Source organism: Canis lupus, chromosome 31, assembly GCF_011100685.1.
Source record: "Canis lupus familiaris isolate Mischka breed German Shepherd chromosome 31, alternate assembly UU_Cfam_GSD_1.0, whole genome shotgun sequence".
Classification (NCBI taxonomy): domain Eukaryota; kingdom Metazoa; phylum Chordata; class Mammalia; order Carnivora; family Canidae; genus Canis; species Canis lupus.
The window spans coordinates 30,079,155-30,093,068 of record NC_049252.1 but is presented as its reverse complement, the minus strand read 5'-3'; the positions used below and the strand labels follow the sequence as shown (position 1 = coordinate 30,093,068).

At 49.4% G+C, this 13,914-nt stretch overlaps 1 protein-coding gene across 4 annotated transcripts in view; it reads left to right on the top strand.

Moving 5' to 3' along the window:
- Positions 1-235: 235 nt before the first annotated feature.
- Positions 236-13,914, top strand: part of RUNX1 (RUNX family transcription factor 1) — a 249,211-nt gene continuing 235,532 nt past the window's right edge. For 2 of the 4 annotated variants that reach the window (XM_038581437.1, XM_038581436.1), the window contains exons 1-2: positions 236-459; positions 580-696. In XM_038581437.1, coding sequence (XP_038437365.1) covers positions 639-696 — 58 coding nt within the window. In that variant the 5' untranslated portion in view covers positions 236-459; positions 580-638. The remainder of the gene's footprint in view (positions 460-579; positions 697-13,914) is intronic. The other 2 variants (XM_038581434.1, XM_038581435.1) reach the window with 2 other exon arrangements.

Below are 13,914 nucleotides of genomic sequence, written 5' to 3'. Positions count from 1 at the left end.
ACCATCGATATAATAAGAGACTGAGTCACTTTTCTCTACAACCCCTCTCTTGCAAACTCTACTCGGCTATTTTCTTGCACAGCCTGGAGGAGGGCAGGTGGGGGGAAGGAAGGGCATGGCTCAGAAAGTTAAAAAAAAAAAAATTGACATCACTTAAGTCACATGGTTGGCAAGAACCAATTAAGATGGGCTGTGGAAAGGGGAACAGTTAAATTTGTAATTTGGGTTGTGTGAAAACTTCTTTGGGCCTCATAAACAACCACAGAACCACAAGTTGGGTAGGCTGGCAGTGTCAGAAGTCTGCGCCCGGCATAGTGGTCAGCAAGCAGGACGAACCACACTGACTGCAAACCACAGGGTTTCGCAGAGTGGTGAGCATCACCAACCCACAGCCAAGGCGCCGCTTTTTTTTTTTTTTTTTTTAAATCTTGAACAATTTGAATATTTGTTTTCGCAAAGGTACCTTTTTTCATAGGGCTCGGGGAGCCCCAGAGGGATGGGGGGAGAAAAAAAAGGTGCAAGGAGCCATGGTTGGGCATGAGGTTGCAACAGTGACCTTTCTTGGTTTTCACTCCAAAGGTAAAAGAAATCATTGAATCCCCCGCCTTCAGAAGAGGGTGCATTTTCAGGAGGAAGCGATGGCTTCAGACAGCATATTTGAGTCATTTCCTTCATACCCACAGTGCTTCATGAGAGGTGAGTACGCTCTGGTCTTTTGATACCTACTTGGGCTCAGCTTTGCAGATAACGAAATGGCAGCCTGTTGGGACCCGGTGCTCAGGAGCTGGGGCCGATTTCCCCGTCTGTTTTGTGGAAAGAATTCAAACGCGGGCGTATGATTACAAGGCTATTGGATTACTTATTCATCAGATGGCAGCTCTTCAGCAATGTTTTAATAAATACTTAGCTAAGCTGTTGAAGTGTTCGGTCGGTGTGTGAGAACTTTGTCAAGTGCAAGTAAGTTGGGCTGCTCCTGATTAAAGTCCTAGAGATTAGAGAGAGCTTGCAAAGGAGCTCTCCGGGTTTTGCTTCCTGCCCCTTTGCCTGCAAGGACTGTGGCTGAGTGTCCCCCACCTGGCCTGCCACCCGCCCCGCATCGCAGCCTGCCCCGGGCTCCAGGGGGCACATGTGCAGCTGGCCAGGGAGGGGGGGGCCGGGGCCAGCGCGGGGCAGGAGGCGGAGGGAGGCTGGCAGACACACGCTAGACCAGGCTGGGGACCTCAGGGGCCCAGTGGCAGCTCCGTTGTCCCCTAAAGGCAGAGAGAGCAGGAGACAGGCACATCTGTCTGCGTTACAACCACCCAGATGGGGCCGCGCTCCTGTTCCCTGTGGCCTCCCGTTGCACAGAGGCAGGCCAGCATCTTCTTTCAAGGGAAGAGGAAAAAAAAAAAATGCAAGCTGTCGTGTGCAGAGGTCTCTCTCGCAGAGAGCAATGAAGACGTTTCCTAAGTCAAGCGTTGTCGCAGCTCAGGGTCATTAGATTGTGCGCTTCCTAATAGGAACAGCCAGTGCGGAAAACCCGTCTGCAGTTTTGCAAGCGGCCTCTCGAAATGTGCAAAGCTGCAGGGAGGCTACAGCCAGGAGTGTGTGGGTCCGTGTGTGCATGTGCCTTCTGCGTATCGCTGGTGGGAAAAGAGGGCCGTGCTTAAGCAAACAAAAATAATGACATAAAAATGTCATGAAGCCATCGCAGTGTGTCGGGGCACGCACTCTGACCAACGCCTGCGAAATGTGGCTTGATGGTTTGGCACAGCCGGCGTGGAGTGGGACGGGACGGGGGAATAATTAATTTTCTGGCTAGAAACTCGCGCGCGCACCCAAATAGTATCTGTGACTCATTATTTATTCATACAGCCAAATGAGCAGGGGAATGCAGAGGCCTGCCAGCCACTTTGTCACAACAAATGCTGTTGTGAATGCCACAGAGCCTCTGTGTTTCCGGGTCCCTGAAATGTAAAAACTTGACAAAGCTTGTGTGTGTGTGTGTGTGTGTGCGTGCGTGTGTGTGTGTGTGTGTGTGTGTGTTGAGGGTGGTGGGGGAGGATTTCAGGAGAAGGGGAAGAAAGCAAGTCATTAACCGATTCAAAGCTTCAAATTAGAGGGTTTGCAAGTGCTTCTTTACTGGCAGCTGAGGACATTTTAGTGAAGTTGAATCATGCGACGTGCGTGAGTCACACGTCCTTGCAGCCGCGCCGGGCTCCCGTGGCAGAGACGGCGGCCGCTGGTGAGAAGCTGTGAACTGCTCCCTGGCTGCATTTCCTCTGGGCCACGAACAAGAAAAGGAAGCAATATTTGTAGAATAACAGACAGAAAGATCTTCCTGCCTTTACTCTGCTTTCAATACCCTCCCGGCGATTATTGTTTCCTATTTTATCAACTCAGGAAGGCAGATGCAGGAAATTTGAAAACATTCCACCGGGCCCTAGATCGGACTGTGTGCGTGGAGCGGGGCTGCCTGTGAAGTTCGTTGTCCTTACTGGCCAGACAGCAGAGACGGGGAAGGGACCCAGGGACCTGCTCGAGCGCCAGGAAATAGAAAGCGCCCAGGCTCTGACGTGGCCCCTGTGCTGATGGAAGTCACCCAGCTGGCCCAGGTCAGGCAAAGGGGCAGTTTGCTTTCAAGGGAGCAGGTGCGGAGAGAGCCCCGAGAGCCCAATCGGGTCTCAGAAGGCCTGATGGAAAAAGGCCTTTTTGATTGTGCACCCCTTCAGCTCAGGAAAAGGAACTTGGGGGCTTTTATGATCTCTTACTTAATAATATCATATCGAGATTTAACGTCAGAGAACCAAAGCGAAATCTTGGCAATTTCCCAGTTAACTTTTATCAAGGTGATCCACCACTGCCCGGGTTAGGCATGCACACTCAGGGGCGCCAGAGAGGAGACAGCATGTCACTGCTTTTTTTTTTTTTTTAATTTTTATTTTTTAATAATAAATTTATTTTTTATTGGTGTTCAATTTGCCAACATACAGAATAACACCCAGTGCTCATCCCGTCAAGTGCCCCCCTAAGTGGCACTGCTTTTGGTGCCATTTGGGCCCCGCCTGAGAGCGTGCTGCTAGGAGAATCGCATCTGGTCACCTCCAACAGATTGTTCTGAGTTCTTAAACTGCATTCCCATAGACTGGCCATCAGTGGTGCTCAGGCTCACACTCACTCCTGGCTACGTATAATTTATAGTGAGTGCCCCCCCCACACACACACACACCCACTGCAGCTAGGAGCTGGAGGGGGAAAACAACATCTTGTTTTCTTCCTGGGATGGTGTTTTATCAGTCCGTGCAATCCTCACAGAAGGAAACGCATAACTCATTTTGGGCGAGGTACCCATGTGAACCATGGGGGGTGGAGGGAGAGGCGTGAGACCAAGCACCCCATTGTTCCCTTGTGTGTGAGAGGCAAGCCAGGGTCTGAAAGAGGGCATGCAAAGCGAATGTGGTCAACCACAGAGAGCACCGCTCCTTTCCCACCACACCGCACCAGGCTCTCGCTTCGTTTGCTTGGGTGAGGAGGGAAGATGCGATGAAAATTGCCTGGGATGAACACCTGTGGTTCGCGACGGGACGTTCTTGCAGAACCCCAGCTCGTGTCCTCTCACGGGGTGCAAGGTGTCGGCCCGAAGAGCGGCGGTACGTGTGGAAAGGGAAAGCGGTGGCACACGTATACTCTTGCAAAATCCCTCAGGTAGCCTTGCTCTTAGAAGTGGCTTAGTGGTCTATGCAAAGCCTGAATGCTAATATGCCTCGGAGTTCCTAGAACCACAGGTAGAAATCTCAGCAAGGCTGACTCACCACTGTCTTCTTGGAGGTGTCTTTCAAAGGGAATGGCAGCCCTGAATGTATGAAGCGCGCTCCTCTGTTAGCATCCCCTCTGGCTCGACTGAAGAGTCGGGATCACAGAAAGCCATAGATTAAACCGGGTACCCATAGTTAAAATGCATGAGGCCTGTGTGATTTTTCTGGGGCTGCCATAACAACGTACCCCAGACCGAGTGGCTTAAGCCTCCGAAGCACCTTGTCTCAGGATGCTGGGGGCCAGAAGTCTCACGCAGAATCACCGTGTAGCTTTAATTATTGAAGGTTTCAAGGTGTCAGGAGGATTGGTTTCTTCCAAGGCCTCTCTCCTTGGCTCCTCTCTGTGTCCTCATGTGGTCTTCCCCCATGGGTGTCTGTGTCCCAATCTCCCCTTCTTATAAGGACACCAGACCTCTGGCATCCGATCTCATTTAGTAGCCATCACCTCTGTAAAAACCCAATCTCCAAACACAGTCGCGTTCTGAAGTGTTAGGAGTCAGGACTTCAACACAGGAATTTTGGAGGGGACGCGGGGCAGCCCACGACGTGCCTCTTAGCAGGTCTGACTCCCTCGGGCCCACAAGGACATGGTGCCCTTCTGAGCTGCTCTCCCAGATGTTGAAGAATCAGACCCGAGCCCCCTCTGTACAAAACGGAGCCTCATGTCTTCAAACTGCCCACGCATTTTGAAACTAAGAAAAAAAAAAGGTGCTAAAAATCCATCTAAAGTCATAATCACACCCTTCGCCATTTCGTTTCTTTGCACGCTAACAAACCTTTGGAAATGATGAAGCAATTCTGAAATGTTTAAGCTTTAAAAGAGCAGAAAGCAGTCTCCCAAAGAAGCCATGCCTGGGTTCTGCTCCCTGAAGCGGGATTGTCCCCGTATTTCAGAACCCTAGGGACAGAGGGGTTGGGGGGGGGGGGACGGAGGAGGCCCTGCACCTGCTCACACACCGAGTGCAGGCGCAGTCAACAACCTGTAGCAGGAGCATCTGCAGAAACGGCCGCTGATCCAGGAGCTAAACTAGGCAAGAAGCCTTTGGGAGCTTTTGGAAAGAAATTAGTAGCTGGGAGATTCCTTTGTTCCCTTGAAATAGGTCTGAAGTGTGTGCTGAGAGAAGACCTGGGCCTGCAGTGAGAAAGTGAGGTTGGGTATGATGCGGAGGCCGCCACACACAGAGACTTTATTAGAACAACCAGGGTTTGGCTGGGCACAAGGTAGAGGACAGAGGCCTGGAGTTTATGGGAATAGGCGATGTTGGAAGAAGGGGGGTGGGGGGAGGCGGGTGGATGCGGAGCACACAGCCCAGTGATGATGGACTTCTCTTCTCCTGACTCCAACCAAGTAGTTTCCCTCTGCAGCCTCAGTTTCTCTTTTTTTAAATATTATTTTTTTAAAAATATTTATTTGTTTATTTATGATAGACATAGAGAGAGAGAGAGAGAGAGAGAGAGAAGGAGAGAGGGGCAGAGACACAGGAGGAGGGAGAAGCAGGCTCCATGCCGGGAGCCTGACGTGGGACTCGATCCCGGGACTCCAGGATCGCACCCTGGGCCAAAGGCAGGCGCCAAACCGCTGCGCCACCCGGGGATCCCCGAGCCTCGGTTTCCTAGTCCACAAAACGTAGTAGTAGTAGTTCCTCTTGGGAAAGTAGTTGTGTGGCCTGAATTAAGTAACCTGTGCAAAGAGCTCGGCACAATCCCACAAACGGGCAGTAAATGTTAGCCTTGGCTATCCATGTGGGGTGATCTCAGATGACACTGTGGGAATACAGAGGTCACAGGGTCCCAGAGGATGCCAGGGGAGGCTCCCTGGAGAAAGTGACACAGGGACTGGGGAAAGGAAAGGGTGGCCTTGGTGGAAGGGGGTACAGCCGTACAGCATGGGCAAAGGTCAAGTGGCAAGAACCCCAGTGGGCTGGGGGGGTGCTAAGTAAGTCAGCCTGATGGCTTTTCTTATGGGCAGGTCACCCTTGCTTTACCGCAAGGACCCACACAGAGGACGGAAGACGAGCCTGGGCCCTGGATAGAGCTCGGCTGAACAAGGGTAGCTTCTGAGTGTGGAGGTTATTGGGAACGTGTTGTGACCTCAATCTTGGCAGCTGTGTCTCCTCCTTGAGAGTCCCGGTGTCACTTTCTTTTCCTCAAAGTCCTTCTTAGAGTAAAAGCCATGTGCCCTTGGAGCACACGCGAGTCCTCCAGGCCACCAAGAGGCTGCCTGCTTCCGTGCTTCTCACGACATTTCTGATCCTGTACTTTTACCAAAGCCCAGAAGGGCAGCCCCCACCCCCCCCCTCCCCCCCTCCCCACCCCAACCCCGCTCCTCTGGTTGAGGGAGGCAGCAGAAGCCAGCACAGGAAGCTCGAGCTCATTTTCAGTTTCTCAGGTAGCTTCCTAGTGACCTAGATGAGTCATTAAATGTCTGTCTCTCCTTCGGGTTCTACAAAAGGGGCTAGTGATGTTCTGGACACGCTTGCCTCCGAGTTAACAGAGTTCCTGTTCGAAATCTTTGAACGCGCCAGAGAGCGACTGAGGCACATCACAAATGTTCACAGCTTCACAACACGAAGTGACTTTTTTTTTTTTTACTTTTAATTATTATTCTACTTCCTGATAGGAAATGGTCATCCGACCATTTCACCCACGCGAAGCATTTTTCCCACATTGGCTCAAAAAATGTTCCAACTCCTACTCTTTAGAGAATTCTCCAGAAGCTGCCCTGCTACCTGAACAAATATCACGATCTGCAAAACACTTTCCCTGCAGCTCTGGTTCCTTGAGGTCCCCCCATCCCTTAGCTTTGGTGCCACCAATTCCCTGCGTTACCCTATTTTGCTGAGTAAAATAAGCCTTAAGAAATGTGTCTTTCATGTCCTGTCCCTTACCCTTTAGAAAAAAAAGAAAAAAAAATGTCATAACTATGATGGCCCAGAGCTGTCAAAAGGAAGCTTTTCCTTTAAGAGCTTTACAGATCCTGAACATAACCAGGGAGAGCTTTAGGAGAACTAGGGGTGGTGGTTCCTGTACAGGAAACAGAACTCAAAAGCCTCAGGACACCTGCGTGGCTCAGTGGTTAAGCATCTGCCTTCGGCTCAGGTCGTGATCCTGGGGTCCTGGGATCGAGTCCTGCATCGAGCTCCCTGCAGGGAGCCTGCTTCTCCCTCTGCCTATGTCTCTACCTCTCTCTCTCTCCATGTCTGTCATGAATAAATAAATAAATAAAATCTTAAAAAAGAAAAAAAAATAATTCAAAACCCTCACTCAAAACCCTTTGGCATGCTGGAAAAGTCGGCTTGGTCACTCCTCTGGATTGCAGACTCCCCCCTTTGTCAGAGAGACACACCCTCATGCTCTCTCAGCTTTGTGAGTCTCTCGCTGTCCCTCTTCCCCTCTCGTCTCCTGATAACACCGAACGAGGCCGAGAAGGGAGAGAGGAGTTGAGATAGAGGAATGAGCCCTGAATCCAAAAGATGATGGCAGTGATGCATTTTACCACAGTGACATAAAAACGTGTAAAGCTCTTGCTAGGGTTTATCAGTGAGAATTAAGTTTGGCTGCGCATTTAGGAAAATCTGACTCTCGTGGCTTGGGTGGCTGGGTATTGGCTTGCCTCCTGTGGCAGGCAGTTCAGGAGCACGGCCCCACGGCTAGTTCAGTGGGGCCTGGATGCTCCTGTGTTTTGGCCTCAGATCTGTCCAGGCAGGAAGGAGATGCAAGGCCTCAACCCCTTCTCTTTGTGAGGCTCTTTTTCTTCAGGAAAGGAAGCCCTTCTCTGCAAACTTCCCCTTATATATCTTGTAGGCCAGACCCATGTCACAAGGCCTGTAGCTGGCAGGTGCCTGGGACAGAGGAGTTGTCTCTTTCCCGCCCTAAGAGCAGAGGAGAGCAGAGGGGAAGGGAGCTGGACCTCCGTGCAGCATCTGCTATGACAGCCAAAGCTGCTTCTAGACCGACTGCCTCCCGATGACATCTCATCTCATTTGTCCCAACCCTTTCCGTGTCAGCAGTGCCTTGAAAATACACACAGAGAAACCCCGAATTCTCTAAGTTGTGGATGGAAGGTCAGGGTGGGGCAAGGCGATATTTATTCCTGCTTTACTGACAGCAAAACAAGCAAGAGATGGGATGGGGCAGGGCCGGGAGCTGCTGAATGGAGTCGAGGCCACACCTATGTTCTTTGCCAAAGACAGGATCACATTTGCCTCCCCTGCGAGAGAAGAAAGGCACACAGCGTCTTGTCCACAGGCATGTTGCTCGTATAAGAGCCACCACACCTGGCCTTGGAGCTGGCGTATCTGCCTGTAACTGGAAATAGCTCACTTTTCCCTGGCCCTCACTCTTCTGCATCCTCAAACCCCATGGCCCAACACCCCACAACTTTATTTATTTATTTTATTTATTTATTTTTTTTTTTTTAAAGAGAAAATCCTTTTCTATGGAATTTCTTGAGAGGGCATTTATTCCTTTTAAGTTGCCCTCCTTAAACTCTACTTCAAGATATTTTTATCTTTGATGGAACTATGAGAGCCAGATAATAACCCTCTATCTAGGAGATAGAGCACTTATTCCCACCTTGTATTTCTGCAAGTGATAGATTATTTCTACTTCATAATGACTGGCCCTGTCTGCTTCCTCAGTTCCGATGCAGAGCTATCTCCCTGCAAGTCAATGCTTCATTAAGACCATATATATTTTTTTTCAGTTTCTCCGTGACATGTGAAATAACATAAATCTTTCATTTTGTTGTGCTGTAAGATCGGTGCGTGCTTAGAGAGTCATTGATTTTGTGTATGCCAATGTCCTCGCGGTCCATGGTCCACATGTGTCTATTTTCACATGGACTCCTTTCTCAATAGCGTGCTCTCCCAGGCATTTTAGGAGCCCAAATGTAAAAGGTCACCCAAAATAGAAATCTTAGTTGGCTAGTTAGGTTTACCCAACGGCTCTCCTGATTTTAAAACTGATGCTTCTTTGTATAAACTCGCAGTCCATGCTAAATTGATTCTAAATCAAGGACTCGACTTGCCAAATCTTGAAACCCTTTCAATTGAAAGAAAGAACTACATGATGGCTCTGACATTTTGCAAAGCTTCTACTTTACCTTCCTTGCTAGCTATCCTGGTATTTGAGATGTCCTCTGCAAAGACTACGACCCCTAAAAAGAATCTTTTCTGATCTCTGATGGAGAACGAAATCGTAAGACAAGCGATCAATCCAGTATAGCCTGGAAGCAGGACTTGCAAGACTTGCTTCCAAAGCAAGGCTCTGTCTCTCCCTTTCCTTGAGAGCTATATTAGTTCTGAACAATGCTTAGGTTCTTCTGGAGATGTATAGGATTTCAGACAGTATTTTTTCCATTATTAGATCTTAAAGAAATATCTAGAAAATATTACAGTCAGTTTGCCAGATAAGGGCATGTTTAAAAGAGCAAATGAATCACTTAGAATCCCATACGTACTGCATGGTACTCTGTGGTCACGGGCCACCCTGGAGCGAGCTTCCTAAGGGAGGCTAAACAGGTTGTCAGAGCTGCTCTCTCATTGCTCAAGGTAGAAGCAATCTCCTTTTGCAATGCAAAAAATTTTAGCACACATATCCTTCAATGGTTATTTTTTATTTTAGCCTCAAAATGTGCAAAAGCGGGATGCCCGGGTGGCTCAGTGGTTGAGCGTTTGCCTTTGGCTTAGGGCATGATCCCTGGGGTCCTGGGATCGAGTCCTGCATAGGGCTCTCTTCGGGGAACCTGCTTCTCCCTCTACCTATGTTTCTACCTCTCTCTGTGTGTCTCATAAATAAAGAAAAATTTTTAAAAATCTTTGCTAAGGAGAAGTTTGATGAACTGAAATACATTGGCCTGGGGCCATTATTTTTTCTGGGATCAGTTTTAACACCAACCGCAATTTGCTGCCCTTTATCACATAGTTTCTACTGACCTTTGAACTACGTGCACCAAGCCCCTCATTCCACACTGTGTGCCGGCAGCCTCTGTGCAGCCCCATCCACCTCCCCAGCAGTCATAGCTGGACTTGACACTGACCCACTTTGCAAGCGCATAATGTGTAAAAATCAGGAACTGCGTATATGTATAAAACCCATGCGAATGGGTTACAAGCAAACTGCTACGAGGAGGTCAAGGACCGCTGCTCCCTGGCAGAGAAATTGGGGACAGTGCCGTCATCTCTGGAGGGCAAGCCTTTGTGAGCCCCCTCCAGCCCCCTTCCTGGAGCATCTGGCAGCCCCAGACCTGCCCATGGGGGTTGCATGCTGCCCCCTTCCTGCCAGGCTGGAGGGACTGGGGGGATCCCAGCAGGGTGAGGGCAATCCCTTCACCCTAGTTTCCAAACAGCCCCCTCTCCTCCTGGACCTTCCTCCTCCCTCTATCCCTGATGGTTCTGGCTTTCCCAAACCACTTTTGATCTTCTGATTCCTCTTGGATTGAAGCAGACCAAGTTCCCCCCAGGCACCCCAGTTTGGGGGGGGGGCTGTATTTTTTTAACGACACCCAGTTCCCCACCTGTTCCTCCCTTTTCCCATGCTGCCAACTTCTAACCGCAATAGTGACTCTGTGCTTGTCTGTTTAGTTCTGTGTATAAATGGAATGTTGTGGGGGAAAAAAAATCTGGAGGATCTGTGAGGAAGGAAAAATAGTTCTATGCTTCAGGAGTCTTCTCTCCTGTCCCAGCTTTTACATAATACGGTGGGAATGGGATGGGCGGTGGCCGGGGGCGGGGGGGGGGGGGGGGGGGGGAAATGAAATTACATAAGCTCCTGACAGGTGTGAACAGAAACTCAAGCTCCAACGTTACTATTATTGAACCTACTGTTTGTTTATAAAGATCAGAATCGGGACGCCTGGGTGGCTCAGGGGTTGAGAGTCTGCCTTCGGCCCAGGGCGTGATTCTGGAGTCCCGGGATCGAGTCCCAAATCGGGCTCCTTGTGGGGAGCCTGCTTCTCCCTCTGCCTGTGTCTCTGCCTCTCTCTCTGTGTCTCTGTGTCTCTCATGAATAAATAAATGAAATCTTTAAAAAAAAAATAAAATAAAGATCAGAATGGCTATTACTCCCCAAGTTCTAGAGCAGAGGAACAATTATTAAACAAATATTAGGACTGTGCAGGGGGGGTGGGGTCATGTGAGGAGGTACAAATGCCAACAATGGAAATTGTATTCAGCTGTCAATCACCCAACCTCATTGCTTCATATTTTTAAAAAAAGAAGTTATGCCTCCCATACATTTCCCACTTCCCACTGAGTTGTGTTCCAAAGAGCTCATTGTATCAGAAAGATGGGTGAATCTGTTTAAATAACAAATGAACGATGAAACATGATCCTGTATGAGGCTTTCTAAGTTACTCCTGCATATAGTTCTCTATTGCCCTATGCAGTGCCAGTTGGCATTTGAAACTATGTAACCATAGACGTCTCTAAATGCAATTGTATGTATCATAGATGATACATAGTATACTCTCTCTCTCTGCCTTAGGGCCCCAGAGACATTCACCTTTCCAAGGTGTCACAGCTGGTCAGGACCTGAGTTAGAACCAGCAGCTGGATCTGCTTGGCTCCTGTCCCCCCTGCCCGCCCCGAGTTTTGGAGACACTGGACATAGGAGGCAGATTCCACTTGGGGTTCTCTGATTAGCAGACACCTCTCTTAATCCTCCTTAATTACTCTTCTCATCGGTCAGACACCACAGCCCTTTACAGGCTAAATCCCTTTCATTGTGGGGAAACATCAAGTCGAGCAGTTTATAGGAGCCCGCGGCTTAGGGGCACATTAGGAATGAATCTCTCTGCAGAAGCGCCTCCTCTGCCCTGGTGTGATTTGGATGTTCTCGCTCACTCTGTGGTTTGAATGTTCTTTTTTTTTTTTACCCAACACACCCAGCCATGCCTTAGGTAAGCTACCCACCACATACCCAGGGCCCCCTTAAGCAATTTTAGGGTTAACCAGGTTGGTTTTAATGAGAGTCTCTGGTGAAATCTGAATAACCAGAGGAACTACAAGTGTGCATGTTCACCCAGAGGGGTGAGAGATGGCTTTGGCCAACGCTGCCAGCCCCCAGCTCTCGAAGGAACCCCCGGGAAGTGCGAGAATGCCATCTTCCCGCAAGATTTGAACCCAGGCTACACCTCCCATCAGGGATATATGTCCTCACAGCACTCCTGATTCAAAGCACCCATCCTCTCAAGCAGCTTCTCTCGAGAGAAATAAAGGCTTTTTCCTCTCTTGCTCTTTCTGTCTCTCTTGTGTGCACATCCACGTGCACACACACACACGAACACTCCCAGAGACTCACGTTAAAAATCCGTGTGCCTTAGAGAACCCGCTGGGATTTCTTCCCCTGGTGTACTGAATTGGACAAAGCTTTTCATAGGTGGAACAGGAACTTCTGAAAGTCGAGTCATTTCCAAAGTCTTTTGATCATGTGACATACAAATAAAACTTAATTAACATGCCTCAGAATCTATGCATAGTTATTTACTTATAAATGACATGCCTGTAGGACCATACTGATGTAATTACGGTGCATGCCTTATTAAACACATCCTAAAAATAAGATGCACCTAAAAGTGCAAGTTGTGATGCTTCTTCTTCCCCCTCCAAGAATACCTCAATTTGACACCGAAAGTGTCCAGATACTTGCTACCAGGGACTCAGCTTCTGCAAGCACACCTGTATTCTTTCATCTGGAGGCTTCGATTGATGTTTAAGCATAAACTTCACTCCAGAAGGAATCATGTGTGCTTGACCGACCACCAGGCCCTTTTCGGTGAGCTGTCTCTGATAGGGAGACCAGAAATACAGGCCTGGCCAGAGGGTGTGGGTCATGGGGCAGGGAGCCCAGGGGATTGGGGTCAGGGGGGTGGTTTCTATCCTGTCACCAGCACTTACTACCCGTGTGAATCGAAGCCAACTACCCAGATCTGCAAATTCCAACTTTCTCATCGGTAAAGTGGGTGCAGTGATCCCTACCTTGGATGGCTGTCAAGAGGATTTGAGATGAAATGTATGAAGCAGTGGACACGTAGAAGAAGGTGTACAGATCAGAGGCTACGGCAGGAAAGTAACCTCTGCTAAGCCCAGAACATGGCCCTGTAGCTGTGCCAGGAGCCAGGTATGTGCTAGGATGCACAATTGGGTCGACTTCTCTCACCAAGTGGCAACGCATTAATGATCTTAGTGCTTCTTGGCAGAGGGCTGAGCTTACCAGCATTAAGCTGATCAGAGTAAAGCTGTTATTTATTGAGCATAAACTATGCACCACCACGGCATGGTGCCAAGCATTTTCTTCTGTTAGCTCATTAAATTCTTCTCACAAACCTATGAGTAGGAATTCTCATTACTAATCTGGTTTTATTGAGGGAAGTGTGGCGTGCAGAAGTTGGTTAACCTGCTTGAGGTGAGGCTGCTAGTCAGTGAGGGAGCCAGGTACAGATGGAGGTGTTCACGGCAGAGCCCACGGTCCCCCTGTAGGGAGGTCACCATTGTCTTGGTCTGAGTCCCTGGACAGCAGGTGACACTGTGTGTGTTGGGGATGGGAGGGGGGGCAGGTGGCTGAACCTCAGGTGGCTTTAAGCTGCAGCACCCCCCGTGGTCCAGAATGGCTTACATGACATTGGACACACTCAGTGGCTGGAGGTCCCTCCCATCGACGTCAGAGCTGCTCTTACCCACTCCTTTTATCATCATGGCCCCACCCCCTCAGAGCTGCCCCCAAGGGAGATATTCATGTGACTCCATGGCAGTCCCCAAGAGACAGTGGTGGTGCTCAAACCAGAGTGTGAGCCAGAAAGACCTGTTCTCAAGATGGTAGTGAGATGCTGGTTTTGGGTGGGGAGAAACCATCACTAAGTCTTTCTTCCCAACCAGTTGTCTTAATCTATCAGTTTGGGAGTCCATCAGGGATAGCGTTCTAGTGAGACAGGGGGGCACTTTCCAAAAACTCTTAAGAGACACTCACTCTTGAGATCAGGTAAGGCTGGTCCTGCATGCTGGCATGACCTTGAGAGACAGCACCCCCTTATATTTGTGTCCCAGCTGCCTCTCTTTCTCCACCCTGGTCCCTGTCCAGGGGCCCATATATAGAACCTAGAGAAGGATATGGACAGTCATCA